The sequence below is a fragment of the Athene cunicularia genome (genome assembly GCF_003259725.1).
Source record: "Athene cunicularia isolate RWA chromosome 21 unlocalized genomic scaffold, athCun1 chr21_part1, whole genome shotgun sequence".
Classification (NCBI taxonomy): Eukaryota; Metazoa; Chordata; class Aves; order Strigiformes; family Strigidae; genus Athene; species Athene cunicularia.
In genome coordinates this window covers 3,620,230-3,637,376 of record NW_020799127.1, presented here as the reverse complement: position 1 = coordinate 3,637,376, position 17,147 = coordinate 3,620,230, and the positions used below count along the sequence as shown (strand labels likewise).

Sequence of the window (17,147 nt, the reverse complement as noted above, 5' to 3'; positions counted from 1 at the left end):
GGACTGTGTAATGGGCATGGCAATCAAGGGTTATTTTCCAGCAGGACTCCTCATACTTCCAGTTATTCTTCTTGTTAATAATATCTGTATTCCAAGAACAAACGCGTACAAGCAGAGGCCAAATGTCAGAGAAGTCAAACACTTTGACATAATTTGTGGGAAAACAAAGCTCATCTTTTAGATGACACCAGTGTAGCACCATATACCCACCAACAAATGTGCAGAGTTAAGGTATGAAGTAGGCAAACATCTGCTGCAAGATGGGAGCCATCTGTATCCTGGGCCAAGTGTCCTGTGAGCCTACAGCCCCGCAGTGTTTCACAAACAGCATTTCACACACCACTTATGCTAACTTGCTCTTGGTGGCCAGCCTGGGGCACCTCATACTCAGTTCCACGTAGACTAGAGAGGGCTCAGTTGCAGCCTGAATTGCCACAGAGAGCTGGGAAGCCACACAGAACGACCTTCCCTTTGCTGACTGCTTTGGTGGCCCACTTGTTCTGCAGTACCTCCTCTAGCAGATGGAGCTCCCTTGTGCTCCGTGTCTGTACTCTGCCCTGGGAAGTTCCCAAGGGCTCAGGAGGCTGGCTCCAAATTTCCAAAGTGCTCCTTGTTATTTATAGTTTCTGCACTCATGCTAAGTCTTTTCAAATAATTTGGAAATAATCCCCTTAATGCTAGGGCAGCGTTTGCCCATGACATCTCATTTACCAGGCAATCTTCCCAGAGAGGTGAAGTCTAGTTAAACGCTTCTGAGGGACAGGACAAGTGTCTGTATCTGCCCGTTAGAAAATGGGATGGGACTCAGGTAAACGATTCTCCTCAAATCTCTCAGCCTTCATTACAATTCTTCTTTTAGGTGCCAGCTCTGATTTATAGCCTGTCATTCAGAAGCTACGAAGGCCTGCAGCCAGAACTGACCAGCTGTCAGAAGAGGGCTTACAGAAACAGGAAACTTATTAACCTGTCTGTCTGCCTGCCTAGATCCCACAACTGATACAGGAGCTGACACAGATGGGCTGTTCTTGGCACGTTACTTCCACCAAGAGCATTGCTTGGGGCTGTGACTGCTCAAAGGTGGAGACACCAGAACCGAGTAAAGATTCCCCAGGTGCAGTAATTTGGACATAGCCATTATCTTGTGTCCCAAGAGACTTCCTGGATTGTGGTCCCCATCCTCCTACTTGCTTCCCACAGGAACTTTGATCCATTGGCTGGGACTTTGGTTTGTCTCCTGTTAAATAGGAATGATCATTCTTGTTTGATGCACAAGGATGGTGGCAAAGGTCGATTATCTCACGAGGAGTCCTTCATGAAAACTGTTAGTTAAATAAAAATGGAAGCAACTACTTATCTGAAAAGAAGAATACAGATATGCACAGTCACTTTCTCCTTGTAGTAATAACACTCAGTAATCTCATATTTTATACCAAGCCACATTAATAAGAAGATTGACAAAATGCAGGCCCACCTGTGACTAAATGGTTAAAGGGAGAGAAGACATTCCCTTACCTCGCTCTATTGGGTTTATGTATACTCTCACACAGCTTCTGAGTCACACGCTATTGAGACAGCTTTGCAATATGGAGACATTCCCATTTTTGTTCTGGAATGGAGCAAATGGCCACCAGTGGCATTTCTTCTCAGTTATTGTGCTTCTAGCCCGCTCTGTCCCACAGCACGACAAGCTGCCTTCCAGCACAGAGCAGGGTTCAGTTATCCTTTTCGGAAGAGCAATCATACAGCACTTTCCAGCTCGCTGCCTCCCAGCAGTGGGTAAATTCATCAGTTCACAGATGAAGATGAACACTGTTTGCAAGCCAATATTTTAGAGCACTAAGACTGCTGTTTGCTCCCCATGGTACCGGGCTCCTAAAGTGCAAATCCGTGGCTTTTTAGGCAGCTGCAGCTCCCTGCCTGTACACCTGCACCTAAGCTTCTGGCAGGGCACCTCTCACCATGGGACCGCTTTACCTCTGACTAGATTAGCAGCACAAGGCCAAGGACGGAGGCAGAGCTCTCAGAGTGAAAAAGGCTTACGTGGAGACATGTCCTGACCTCGGGGTTTCACTCTGAGCAGGGGACTCCCTGCACAGAGTCTTGTTCCAACTGGAAGAGTTAAAAGCTCTGTATAAAATATTATCACAGAAATAGTCTCCCTTTCTCTATTAATTAAGCTGCTGCCTGTGCTAGGTTCACTAATTAATGCAGACCAATACACCCAGTGCTATCTAGACAATCTGCTCTTGTTCAAATACATAAATAAAGTCACAGCAAAATCAAACAGATCTGAAGACTCTTCCTTCTATGCACCAGTGACCAAAGCTACAATGTGTCTACAATGATGCACTTTCAAACTATCATCTAAGGGACCAAAAGTCTCCTGGACAATTTCTGGAATGTACAAACCAGGAGTAGGAAGCTTTCCACAGCCATAAATCCTTGGCTTCTTCCTTTCTGTCAAGAAGAGATTAAAATACACCAGGCAAGCACAGCCGAGTGAAACTGAAGACATTCTGAACAGCAGACTTGCCTAACCAGCAATCTTACAATAGGAAGTAGGCCTGACCTCAAGCCAAATTCAACAAGGCCCCAGCTGTAAACATTGCTTATAATTTTAGACTTCTTTTTTTTTTTTTTTTACACTAAACATTAATTAGTTTAAAACAAGAGTCCTCCAGGTCCCCAAGGTACTGCTAGAACAGAAATTGCTCATTCCCAGCTGAATGCCCCAAGCCCAGGGAAACAGTATGCTTTCTCCTCTGGCACAGCTACTTATTCCCTTGTGTGCTATGGTCCTGCTAGACAACAACCCTCTTCCAGTCCAGCCTACCACTTAAGACGAAGACATTCTCATTCTCTAGGGAGGTGGGAGAATGCTCTAGGGAGGTGGAAGACACAGATTTGAGTTGTTTAGATTTCCTTCACCTCCCAAATGCTTCCTTTGAGACTTTCTATGAGCCCTACATAATTTTAACAAATGAGAAGCAGACAGGCTAGAAGGTTTGAATCTAGATTCAAACAGCTCTCTCCAAAGCTCCTATCCTAAGGGACTGAAACGTGTTTTTTTCACCTGGTATCTCCCTCCCAAGGCTGCAAAATGAGATACAAATCTAAGCTCAGTCAGCTCCAAAGGTGCTGGAGTTCGCAAGGAGAAATACACAGATCAGACATGCCTGTTACAAGGCGGCTCACAGGCTCAGCACAGGTAGTTAAACTGATCTCCCTCTGCATGGGGTACAGCTGCTCCTCAGTAGGCTGGGTTACAGGCTGACAGCTTCTAGAGTCTCTGCTTGTATCCCCAAGCTTCTCCAGAGGGCTTATTCACGCAAGCTGATTAACAGCAGTGTGCTGTTCTCCATTAGCTCCTGTCTAGCTTACATCTCTTAAATCCTTGTTAGAACAGCAGAGAGCACCTTCTGATTTCCCATATCTCAAGCATTTACAGCATACAGACCTTCTCCCTACAGTTTCACCAAAGAATACAACACATTAACACTGCCTGTCCTTCTGACCTAGTCCACAAAAAGTACAGTGCTCTGGCAACTCCCTCTCACTCCCTGGCATCTTCCTCTCAAATCCCTGCAAGTTCTATCAGGGTTCAGCAAAGACAGGAAAATCCACTGTGTAAGACATCCTCCCAATTGACCAAGAGGTCATTTGTATTTGGGATTTCCTCTGTTGCACATGACTTATGTGAAGCTACTGTGTATTCTGAATGGTCAAGGTACTAACTTCTTTCACTGAGCAGTCTTTATGGAATATAAAATGCATTTGCAGCCTTCTGTTGTTGAGGGGTTTGTGAATACAGGAGCTCAGAAAATTAAGTGAAGTTAAATCTTCAAAGCCCACTTCACAAGTAAGAGAAGCTTTCAGAGCTCAGAGAACAAGGTCACTGAACAAACTATTTACAGTGAGCAACAACAAGACAGTGAACAAATGCCTTATTTGACCTGTATTATTCTTCCACTCAACAAAACCTATCATGGCAGGAATGTCAGCAGAGCCACAGACAGAGGTACACGTGGCTTCATGGTTTGAACAAGACACAGAGCGATGTGTCTTGGATCAGTATCTCCCACATCAAGTCCAAAGCATAAGGCAAATCTCCTAGCCCATACTTCCAAGGAAGATATATAACAGCAGTGCTTCTGTGTCACAGGGATGCCGTCAAGTTTGTTGCTATCTAAACCACCAACTTAATCAGATGAAGATTGTCAAAAACAAGCATCCCGTCAGAACACATTCTGTGAGCCACTACATTGATCTATGACCAACAGCAACAGCAAAATTCACTTGACCCAGTGCAAACCCAGTTAATCTTTTCCCAGTTTGTATCTGACTGCTTATATGCCATCAGCCTCAAAACAATTTTTTAAAAATAAACGGGCTCACTGCTTTTCAAACACACATTTAGTGTTTCTGAGAAGAGTCAAATATGCGAACATAAGACAAAAGACACCCTCTGCAACCTCCTGCTTCATTCTCCTTGCACTACTATGTTTAACTTTAATTTTCTGTATCTGTAATCAATACTAAAGGTGTCTCAGGCTACGCATTGTTTGAGAACAACAGACAAGTGATCACCAGACTAGGCAGTACTGTTGTGTTCCCACTAAATTTAACTCCATTTGCCAGCTACCTGCAGACAGACAGTTATCTTTGTGAAGTCTGGTCAGATTGCAACTCTCTCCTTTGTCCAATGCTGAAAATGACACAGTGACGTATTGATTTCCTGCTAGCTTACCTGACAGCAGATATTAAAACAAGATCAGCACTACTCAAAACACGTACAAGCAAGTCACTGTGGAGAATACTAAATTTCAAATTAATAACTCCCTAGTTCCTCTGTCATATCTGTCCACATATACACATGCTTTGGTCTAGGACTAAATGAGATTTACATTGTTTTCATCGAAGAATAAGATACTTTGGACTACTTCACATTTATCATGGGATAGGATACACACATATGGAGTCACTCCTAGGTACTGAATATGCTGTAGGTTCCCAGCTGAGCTTGTCCCCATGATAATTTCTTCATTTGCCTGCAGGTCAATGCATAAGCATGAACTAGCTTGAGGTTTAAAAAAAAAAAATTAAATACAGTGAATACCACTGGACTGTGCACTGAATTAGGCGAGGTCAGCACTGTGTGTGCTAGCTGACTTGAAATGCTTGCCTTCTAGCACCTTTTTTTACTTTTTAATGTGTTTTTTTCACCTTTTTAAGAGTCTGGAGATAGCTCACAGGTATTACCCACTTGCCCATACACACACACAATTATTCTGAGCTGTTACAAGATTTTAAAATGCATTGGCTATTGCATCTGAAAAAGGAATAACACACTCTTGCCCTCTTCTACTTGACATATACAATTATAAGACTCACAATTCTTTTATGAAAATTTAAATAAAAAATGCCCATGTATGACATGCGATTTATAAACTTTGTTAAGTCCCTCCCACTGAATGTGATTTATCATGCTACACTCTCTAATATTAAATGCCGTCATTAGACAGGATCTCACATGGCTTCAGTCTCAGCACACTGACTTACCAAGGAAACTGCAAAATTAAATCCAACTCAAACACTGATTTCAGCACTGATGAAAGAAGCTGCCTCAACTGTGTTGGCCCCTATCCACAGCACGTGCACTGGCGATGCAGACTTCCTGCTTGGTGCTCAGCCAGTGTGCCTCAGCCTACGTTAGCAGGAACCATCTGTAGGGATGAAAGAAGAGTTCAACTTCCAAATTTACTTCCAACCTTGAGAGCAGCCAGGCTACTCTCCTGTCCAGGAACCACTAAATAATACAGTGTACAGTTTGCTGAACACGCAGTCTCTGTTAGGGGCAATCCCTATGTCCATGTGCTGCGTTTCTCATTTCCACTAGACAGTGTCTTGAACATTATTATCACAGACAAGGTTTAATGCTGGATAATAAGGCGACTCTTATGAGAACACTCCTAATGTACTAGCACCCTGGTTGGTCTCATACTGCTACACGGGTCTTAATAACAGTAACGGCTATAATTAGCTCTTCTACAGCACTTATCACCTACATATCTTAAGAAAAATTACTAAAAGTCAAGTGATATCACCCTATCTTAAAGACAGAGAAACTGAGGTATTGAAAGGGAGGTAATGATGAAATGTGAATGCCAAAAAAGTGAGACATAAAACCAGATCTCCTGTGTCCTAGCTGGGTGCTCCAGGCAACACAGTTGAAAAGCTCTATATCCCATTACCCATATACTGAGTCACTGAGTTCCCCCAGCAAGGATCTTATTTTTCATTATGGAGTGAAAAATAAAACAAGCCACAGGGCTCTAACTCCTCCTGCAAGCTGGAGACACACAGCCAGAAATTTCTACAGCAAACAACACAGTGAAAATGCAGCCTGACACAGAGCAACGTGGCAGTGGCAAGCAGCCTGTCTAGGTGCTAGAGTGGTTGTATCACTCATTATTCAGGGAGATGGAGGGAGTTGGAAACTTTACTTCAATGGCAAGAAAACAGGCTGGCTGCTGATTAATCCAAAATGCTTCTGTTGAGAGGAACGACCTCATGGTCACTGGCCTCCAAAAAAAAAAAAAAAAAGAAACTACCTTTTAGTTTCCACCACTGGTCAGTCAGGCCTTGGAGACAGGCTCAGTAACATACAGCTGGTCATTCCCAGCAACGTAATACAGTTCCAAAACTCAACTTGTTAATACTAAGAATTAAAGCAAATAGAGCAAATTAATTTCATATGGGGTTTTTTTTTGCCAGTATGTGAGACCAAGGCCTCAGCAGTCTCCTTTACAGAGAAATATATGTGCTGAACTCAAATTTATCTACCTTTCGGATCTCTACACTACCTCCTAGTTCTAAAAATAAGGTTCAAAAAGGTCAGCAAGCCAAAAGAAAGAAAACAGCAGGCCCTACTACTCTCCAGACAGCAAATGGCACCCAAGAAGATAAGGAAGAGAAATCTGGCGGTTTCTGTTTTTTTTAAGCGAGATGTCAAGACACCAAGAAACCATGAGAGAACCAGAGCAGAGCCCAAGCTGTTGGCCCCAGGGTCACAGCCAGATTACTTTGATCCATTTCAGATGCAGAGCCCTGCATTTCAGATGCAGGTACAGCCTCATGCTCTGGAGACACCTGCTGGCAAACCAAAAGTGGGTGAGAGGCAGGCTCTGGGCACATCTCCCCCTCCCACGTTCCCAGCACCCCCGAACAATGCCCCTGCACCCCTCACCTGTGGAGCACTGCCTGGGTGCTTCACTCAGCCACCCCCAGTCACAGCCAGCATGGAAAGGAGGACAGGGGACTGCTGTCCCACATGCCTGGGACCCAACCATCCTCTCCAAACCGTGGCACAGCACCTCATCCTGACCTGGGGGTAGCACTGAGAGGGGCCTCCCCACAGGGCACAACCAGCGCCTGGGCCTCACCTCACGCACACACCCAGCTGGTCCCTCGGAGGCAGAAGGGGCAGCTGCAGCAGCTCTAAGGACGGCTGTGCCCTGCTCCCAGCGCGGGGCTCCTCCCCACGCCTCAGCCCCTGCCACAGCCCCGCCACACACCCCGCACTGCTCGGAAGCCCCTTTCCGAAATGGCCGCCCCCCACCATGGCTGCCCCACAAGATGGCCGCCGCCGCCGCCACCCCTGACGGCCCTCAGTGCCGCCACGCATGTCCCGCACCACCCCGGCCCGCCCCGGCGGGGCGCAGAGAGGCAGAGACGAGTCCCCGAGGCGCCATGCTTTATTCTCAGGGGTGGAGAAGACAAGGAAGGGAGCTCGGGGGACGGGGCACTCAAGGGGAGGGGAGGGTGTTCACGGGCAGGCGGCCCGGCAGGGCCAGGCCAGGCAGCACTAGCAGGAGGTGAAGGTTTTCCAGAAGAAGTTTTTGCAGGGGGCTTTGCGGTCCCTCTGAGAGAGCTGGGCGAGTCGTCCCAGCACCGCCCGCTCCTCCTCCAGCTTGCCCTCCTCTTCCACGTCGGGGGAGGCCGCCTCGCGCCCCGCATCCACGCTGTCCAGCAGGCCCGCCAGCATCTTGAGGATGGCGTCTTTCCGGACTGTGCTCTGTTCCTGTGGGCAGAGACCAGGGGAAGGTGACGAACGGAGGCCACGTCCCCCACAGTCATCACGGCAGGGGGATGTTGCAGGGTGCAAACATCCCCCGTGGGGTCCCTTCTCCTTTCCCTGCCTGCCCTGGTGCCCTTTCCTCGGAGCCAATGTTTTTCCCATCAGCAGAGCTGTGCTGGAGCCAAGGAATCTGTGGCTGCAGAGGTCATTCCTCCCTTCTCCCGTCCCATATCCAGCTCAGCCAGCTGAACAGGGAGATGCACACGTGCCATGTTATAACTGGAAAAGAGCTGCTAACAAATAGGCATGAATTGGCTGTCAAGTCCCTTGCTGCCTGCACTAATTAAATTTCAGTGAATGCCAAGCTGCCTTCTCTTCTAGTAAGCCCCTGCTCCTGTCACCGCTCTGACTGCCTGGCATCCGCTGTGGGAAGGTCAGGGAAGAGGCAGAAAGTCCCATGCAACAGTAAATCAAGCACACCAGGGCTGTAACCCACTGTAAAATGCTGAGAATTAAATGCAACAAAGGAGAGGGCTGGGTTGGTGGGAAGAGAGACGTCCTAAGTATCTGGAGAAAATATTTAATTAGTAGAGATGGGCAGCTTGTATATCCAAAACTTGAACCCATGTTCAATAGCCTGACCTTGGGGGAAGGCAGAATGAAAGAGGAGTTGCTGAGCTCCATCCCTCTGCCATACCAGTATATGAAAGCCTGTGGTTTGGGGCTTGAGGGATTTTTTTCAGTAAGAAGCTGTGAGTTATCCTGTTTCTCTTAACTTTGCATCCAGTGAATCTGAGGAATTACCTCTTGCCTGAGCATTCCTGGTTTCTGCAACTCATCAGCAGAAGCAGCTGGTACTGGACAAGCTGGCAGAGATGGCTTGACAGGAACAGAACCTGTTTCCCATGAGGGTGGGAATCTTGGAAGTGCATTTCCACATCACTTCTCACAAATGCCGTGTTTAACTGCTGGGACTGCTGTATCTGCTGGCTCTGTCAGCACCAGTATTTGCTAAGGACCACTTGGTGAGCAACTCAAAAGATGGATAAATACAGGCAGCAGCAATTATTCTGAGTTTATGGATTTTTTTAAATCACTTTCATAGCTCTAGTAGTTAACCCTGCTTCCACGCAAGAGAAACAGAGGCACAGAAAAATTACATGCTATGTTTGTAGCAGAAGAAAAGATAAAAGGCAGTTTGTGCCTGTCCTGATTCCTACTCCTATACTGCAAGTAGAGAAATGACTTGAGCCTTTGGGAGATGGACTAGAACTGGGGAACCCAGCTGAACATGTCTCCTGGGTCATGTCTTCCTCATAAGCTTCTTTCCTAGCTGTAAACACTATGTTTTGAAATAACCTGCTCCAAGCAGAGCCAGCAGCTTCAGATTCAGGGGTAGGGAGGGCAAAACTCAGCCTGCTATTAGGGGACATTCCTTATGCGTGATCAGCTGTGGCTGTTAGTGAAACTTGGGAGCTCTTCCCCTCCACTAATCCATTGCTAAGACCCTTTCTGATTATAGCTGTTCCCGAACTCTGGCAGCAGCTAGAGATCTTAGCGCGGGTGGGTTGCAGCACATCTTTGGGTACCTGCTCAACTCCCTGTACTACATCCATCAGTGTGTCAGAATGCACAGATCTTTCTTTTGCATTGTTATGGATTTCATGGTGGTTTATATATAAAATCCCAGTATTCTTCATACTTAAAACATCTGTCTGAGTTACAGCAGTGGTGACTGTAGGGATTGGTTCATCAGTATCTAACAATTTTTGCCGTTTGTAGAATGCTCCAAAGAGAATCATTATAACTATTACATCATTATTTTGTAAGCAACAGTGTGTGGAAGACTAAGAGTCATTACATTTGAATTCATTTTTATCAAAGCCTTATTTAGCAATTTATTCCCTACAACTTGTTTCTTTTTTCCTAGCGTTTGCACCAGAAAGAGTTTGCTTTTTAAGTACTGGGTTTGTTATTGTAAGAATGTACAGCTGAAAGTTTACAGTTATCCCCAGAAGGGTTAATCCCAGCCAGCTGCAGAAGCCCTGATCTCTACAGAACGCTAGCCCTAGCACCTCACACTGCCTATGTTTCTTTCTTGCAGCCAGTTTTGTTGTTAATGGGATGTGAGCCCACTTCTGAAGCAGCAAGACACTGATGGATGGGCTGGAGCTAACGCTAAGACAGAAAAAACGATGTAGATACACAGAAAGGAGTAGTTCCTATGAAACCAACGTTGGGATCCTTCACATCTCTGGGTAGCTCCTCTGCAGGAGTGAAATAACAGCAGCCTTACGGATGCAGCTGTGAACCAGACTGGCAGAGTGCGGGGTGATGAACCAGGGCTCAGTGGAACATCAGGGATCGCAAGGAACATGCAGGTGAGACAACTGTGGGGCGAGGGCAAGCAGAACAGAGCACTTGCTTGTGATTTTGTTGTGCCATTGTTTCCTACCTCTTTGGCCTCTTAGGGTAATAGTCCAGCAAAACAAAGTTATTATAGCACTATAGCCATTACAGTATTAGAGTTTTGCAAGTTGGTAGGATAATTATATTGCTATAATAAGTTCTGCCACTGCATAGAGCTATGCTGGTTCAGAGTGTAATTATTCTAGCAGAACTATGTCAGTATAACTCCCCTTGTGAATACTACTGTGGAAAAAGCAATTTTATTCTGATATAATTACTTCATTTATTATTCCTCTGTTACTTTCCTACTGAACCCATCTTTTAAACATTTGTCCTTCCCATGAGTCCTATTTAAAATATCATCTCCCTTGATCATTTTACCAATTACGTATCTTTTCTCTCCCTCCCTAGTAGTCTGCTTTATTCTCTCATGCTGTACTCTTTCAGCAATATTATTTTCTCCTTTTCCTCCTCTCTGCTCTGTTCTTTTTGCCAGCTTTTGCTTAGCTCAGACTTCAGTTTTGCAGCTCTCTGGCATCTGCCCTGGTACCTTTCCTAAATAAAGTGACTAGTAAGCTGTAGCAATAGCCTGTGCTTCAGCAGGGCATGAAGCCGTAGTGCCTTGGAATATAGAGGGGTGGAAGAGTTGTTTGCATCAGGTAAAGCCTAATTGCCCTTATTACCCCTCCCCTGGCTCCAGCCTGCTTCTGCGTGCTCCCACCTCACCCAGCTGCTGCCCAGGGTGCATTATACTCACCCTAGTGCTCTGTATTGCAAGTCTCTCTTCTCCAGGCAGTGCAGTGGCTCTCACGCTCCACACCAGCAGCAGAACAGACACCAGGCTGGCCACCAGCTGCATGATGTACAGGCTGTGACTACTGTGCTGAATGAGGAAGACTGGGAGAGGGAGCTCTTTCTGGGCTCTCTTCTGCCTCAGACAATGGCTGCAGCCCCTTTTATAGCCCTCCCCCTAGCCCAGTGGGTGACGCAAACAATTAAGTCTATATCAAAGGCAAATTAGACTTTGGAGAGGTTGTTAACACTTGGCTGCTTGAGTGGGATACTTCAGTGCCTCTGGGCTTTCCATGTGCCAGACCTGCAGAGACTGAGGACGCAAAGATTTGGGACTCTCCAGTAACATGCTATTTCTTCACTCCGAGAAATTGTAGGCACTATCTGTGCCTCTCCTAGTTAGCTGAATTCTGCTTGGAAAACAATGTTGGAGAGAATAGGCCACCAGCTTGCACAGACTTATGGCCAATGCTGGATGATTCAGAGGGAAGAGGTAAAACTTCTGGCTACCAGTACCTAGATATGCACTTGAAGCCTCAGTCTGTGTGTCCAGACAGCTCCAGGCTCTAGGGATATTTGGATCTGGATCTCTGCATCCAGTGATGCATCTCACTGTGGAATGCCAATATGCCTGGCTTTCCGTTTGTGGTAACATGGGGACACAGGCTGCAGTAATATAATTTATCTTGCAAACGTACATAAGACTACCTGGAAGCAAATTGGAGGTCACTGGCTTTTGTTCTTAGTATTGTTTCAGTATGTCTTGAACCTATCCCAGAAGTACAGCTCAACATAGTGAATCCTGACTTGGAGATGCTGGGTTTAAATGTATTAAATGGAAACTAAAGTACTGAAAGGCTGGTCAGAGCTAGAGCTGCTCTTCTCAGCAAGGCTTCAGAAAAGGCTCATGGTATGCTGACACTGATGTAGGCTGCTTGGAGTAAGTTCCTAAGTTCCTACCACTTCTGATCTCTGGTTAGCAGTTAATAATGCTTCTTCCTTTGCCCAAAATGCTGTCCTACCAGTGCGATGGGTTTGTGGGCCAGCAGAAGGTGCTATTAAGCACTACTACCTGCTCTGCATTGTCCCCATTTTGCAGGGGTGGCATCCACTGTCACACACCTGTGAGATGCAGAGACAGAGCTAAGATCCCATCTCACCACTAGCCCTTTCTCCAGAAGAACTCACCTCAGGTCAGTCATCTTCTGACCCTAACAACAAACGACAGTCAAAAGGTAAATTGTTATCCATCCTAATTTAGCACATAAAATAAACGCACAGTGAGGTGACTTGGCCAAGGGGATGCCATGGCAGAACTAAGAACAGAAGGCAGAAAAACCTGTTCCTCACTTCTACCACTTACCAGCATTACAGTTCCTGGAAATAGCACGATGAAGCTTTGCCTGCAAATAATCCAGCTCCTAATGCCAGTTACACCACCCTGGATGCTCTTGAAGGAAAAGATGCCATCACTTCCATGCATATTTGAAAAGAAATGCTGGATTCCCTCCCTGAAAGCTAGAAAGAAAAAAATCTTTTCTGAGACATATGGACTTGTGGGGAAAGGTGACAATCTAGCAATTTCTAGTAATGAATTTTCCTCAGAAAACTTTGTAATGTCATTGTTTCTTCATGCTTCCCCCCTCCCCTCTTTGTGAGAGCTGGCTTTCACACACCACTTTCAGATGAAGCATTATCTGTTTCCTTTTAAACTGATCTCACTAGTTTATCAGAATTGCTGTTAGCCCTTTGTAATAGATTCTGTCAAACACTTCCCAGCCAGTCTGGGGCTCGAGACAGAGAGCAGTGAAGTACCAGGCTTCAGCAAGCAGACAAATCACAGGGACTTGCCAAATAACCCACAGCCAATTTGCTCCAGGAGAGGTAAAAGTGGGAGAATAGCAAATGGAGAAAGCGCATTTGGTTGCTCAAGGGGAACAAAGGGCAGGTACCTGTGAGTGTGAGATGTGCCTGGGCTGACAGGCAGGTGGGCGGTGAATCCCATACTGGTGGTTATGAGGCAGGACTGAACCTCGTGGGCCTACTAGCCCAAAAGCTAGACAGACAGCAGGAGCAGTGCAGCCAGGTCTCCATGCTGGGGCCCATCTGGTCTAACCAAACTGCTTGTTCTAATAAATATGGTTTTGTTTGCAGCTTTGCCTTCTGGATGAGCTGTTTTCTATAATGCTTCATTGAGCGAATGGGGTCATAAGTATGACAATGCTCTTCTACCAAAAATGGGATGATGTGCTGAGCCAGAGATCAGCTTCTAGGGAGGCCCACAGGGATGTAAACAGTGACCAGACTGCCGTGAATCTGTTCTGGGATTAAAGGGCAGTAATAAAATAATTGTTACCTCTTGAGGGGGCTGGCTTTGGAGAGCATTTCTGCCAGCACCAAACCTGTGGCCCTGTTGACAAGCACAGTGCAGCCAAAACCTGTACTTCTAGCTTGGGCAAGGCTGGATGTCTCTTCCAGCTGGGAGGGAGGGGAATAGGGACACATCAAAGCACTCATACTCTAGTGCACGCAGTGGGACTGGATCTCCAAATCCAGACAAGTTCCTTCTGGGCTCTGCTACAGTATCTCTCAATATCAGACATCTCTTTTACAGATTCCTTCATCTTCCCTAGCGCCCTTCCCTTTCCTTAATTGTCTCTGCTTAATTATCTACATTAGTCTGTCCTCTCAAGCTCTGGTCTTCTGCCCCCTTTGCAGAGAACCTGCTGGTTCTGCTACTACTACTGCTGACCACCTCCCCATCATAGGCTACAGCACCATCTCCTTTTCCAAAGGAAGTAAAATAACTCTGTGGTGACAAAATTTTCTCTTTTTAGTAACTGGGAGTTCAACGTATAGGAACAGGATTGTTCTTCATTCCTACTGTTCCATATTCCCTGTCTCATTGGCTGGCTGACCTTTAAGAAGGCCCCAGTTATTTTTTTTATCAACCCTTTAATGCTTGTCACTCTGTACAGGAAAGGCTAAAAGGTCATGCCTTGGAGGAATAAACATTTCTGACAATTCTTTCCTTGATTTCTTCTTGACACTTTCTCTCTCTGTTATCTGACTCACCCGGTTAAGAAGTCTTCTTCCTCGACACTCTCTTCTGTCTGGAGTTGCACATGGTCTGAGTGGGTTTCTACCACTTTACAGTGAGGGTAGATCTATCTGAAACCAGCATGCCCATCAACACATCCTGGGGAGCCTTGTAAGGGTGGGGATGCTCCAGAAGGAAGTTCAGCATACAGTAACTTGAAAAGGCTTGGCTATCCAAGGATTTTGTCTCACAGCTTGGCTTCAGCGGAGATGCAGTGGCTTCAGAAGAACAGCAGAATACGCTTCTGCAGTCAGACAACCTCCACCTCTTTTTGATTAAGGGTGCACAAGCAATATGCAATGGAAGAGGTTTTATCTTTCAAGAAAGAGGTTCCTGAACTCTCCTTAGTGCATCTGTACAGCAGCGAAGACTGGGCATTGCAGGAATACAACAGCTAAGACTATGTCTGGCACCAAATGCCACACTAAGGAATGAGATAATTTCTCAATTGCTTTCCTCTATGGCCTGGACATTTGGCATCTGCTGCCATTTGTTGCCTGATCTGGGTTCAGATCACCGTGTCCTGAAGCACGTAGCAGAATTGCATCAGGCTTCCAGAACAAAGTCTGTTTCCCAAAGGTGAGGCACTCAGCTGCAGCCGAAGGAAGGGTTCAAATGCTTCTGCTTTCCTGTCATTGGAACCCTTTCTCTCTGCCCTCAAGAGTCCCTAGTTGCAAAGGCCAGTGCAATAAATAAAGCAACAGTCAGCTGACAGTTGTGAGCCTTCCTGGAAGAGGAAGCCAATTTGTTCATGGGCCTGAAATCACAGCTCATTTATCAGGGCAGGCTTGCAGTATCCCCTTGCACTGCACTCCCCAGGGGCTTCCAAGGAGCATGCAGGTGGCCGTTCCAGCCACAGCTTTTCATCGGCACTAATCTAACAACCCCAAGGAAGAAACTGCCTGAGCGTGGGCTGGAGCCTACTGCTCCCACTCATCTCTGATAAGAGCTGCAGAGCAGGTGCAGGGAGGAGGAGGAGGGGAGTACCGCAGGGACGATGCTGTCAGAGCACGCACGACTACAAGCCTGTTGCAGCTCTCCGGGGAGGCGGAGCAGGGGGAGTTGTGCTGCCTCCTCTGTCTGTCAACCTCAAAGGGACTGCTGGAGGATGAGGGGAGGGTGAGCGAAACGCTCCTGTGGTATGCTCAAAACCTCTTGTTATTTCAAAATGCATGCAAAGTTAAACAATTCAGGTGCTCCACCAAAAATCTTCCTCAAAAATAACTACTTTCTGTGAAACACTTCTCTTTCAAAATACCTTATTTTCCACTGAAAATGTTTTGCCTGGCTCCAAGTAGGAGGCATTTCTGGCTGTGAAGCAGGCTGAGGATGCTTTGGGTCACCACCTGCTGACATATAAACTGACCTCTGTCACACCAGACTTGTCCTGCTGGTGGCAAGATTGGCTGGACGAGACTCAGACAGAAACATTTCTTTACCATTTAGATTTCCTGAGGGATTGTGCACGCACCGTGCCTTGTGGGGATTCAGTCAGCAAGAGCTCACCAGGGACGTTAACACGTGGGACTGTGAGACTGCCAGCACGGCAGGAGGGACCACTCGGCTGGGAGAGCTTTAAACAGGAATTCACGCGCTCCAGATCGTGTGGGGTTCAGGTTACTCCCCTCCTACAGCTGAAGGGGGATGAAAAACATGCGGGGTCATTGCATACATCATCTTGCCCTTAAGCTCAGCACGCAGAATTAGCTTTGTTAAGCAAAGCCCTTCCCAGAGGTGCCCGGCCATGGGCTGCTGCTGCAGCCGTTCAGTACCAAGGAGAGGGCAGCCCCTCCCGCGGGGTCCCCCCCGGGCCCCCCCCTCGTGCTCTGAACCCCGAGTCACAGAGCTGGCGGCCTCGAAAGGCCTGTGGCTGCAATCCCTAATATTCATGATGATTCCCCCCCGCCCTTATCTGCCTCACACATCACTGTGCTATAATTGAGATTCCCTGGCTCTAATTCCCCAACTTTTTCATGTTTTAAAAGCACTTCATCTCCTGTAAGAGACCAGGAAAGAGCATTACCCAGACTTCTCAGTATTTAACTTGGTTACATCTCTCATCTTACTTTTTAACAACATTTTGTCAGACTTCTGCTAGACCTGAGCTGTTGTTTCACGCTTTTGTCCACACTTTTCACTCTTCTTCCCCCCACCGGTTTGTTAAAGGAACTTTCCTCTCCTTGAACTTGGTGGCCCTTGTTATTACTTTTTTGACTCTTTGTTTACTTAGGCTGCTGTTCTCTCATGAAAGATGAATTGTCATTCCTCCTTTAGTAGTTTCTTGCTCCAACCAAGCTCCATCAATAATTCAGCCAGGCCTTGTTAACATTAGCTCTGGATGAATATGACACTCATGCCAATTAACTAGATGAAAGGCCTCAAGAAGTACAGGCAAGAGATTCCTCTTAATATTTTTAAGCTCTTTTCTGAACTTTTAAAAATTGAGTTAGTTCAATGAGTAAAGAACAGAGTAGGGAGTCTGACACAGTTCAAAAGGCGCCAAGAGGCTTAAGCAATTGATGTACTGAAGCCCATCAGGCTCTGTTCCCTTGCTTGTCTCCACCTGCTCTGATATTACATTGTATGTTACTTAGGACAAAGCCTAACCCTGTTCATATGCTCCTAGCTTAATAAGATGCTGGAACACGGCTGCAGCATGTCTAGACAAACAACATCTTTATGGATCTTTGTTTATGAACAGCCTTGCTTGACTAGCCTTGGGCAAAAGCTAGCTAAATGTCAGAAAGTTACTCAAGTATTTTAGCTGCC

The 17,147-nt window shown here is 46.3% G+C and overlaps 1 protein-coding gene across 1 annotated transcript; it reads right to left on the bottom strand.

Moving 5' to 3' along the window:
* Positions 1-7,738: 7,738 nt before the first annotated feature.
* Positions 7,739-11,433, bottom strand: LOC113487850 (somatostatin-2-like). The gene is made up of 2 exons (XM_026862747.1): positions 11,244-11,433; positions 7,739-8,080 (listed from the first exon to the last, which is right to left on the bottom strand). Exons 1-2 carry the CDS (start codon positions 11,343-11,345, stop codon positions 7,865-7,867), a joined length of 318 nt encoding a protein of 105 aa, XP_026718548.1. The 5' UTR covers positions 11,346-11,433; the 3' UTR covers positions 7,739-7,864.
* Between the last annotated feature and the right edge of the window lie 5,714 nt (positions 11,434-17,147).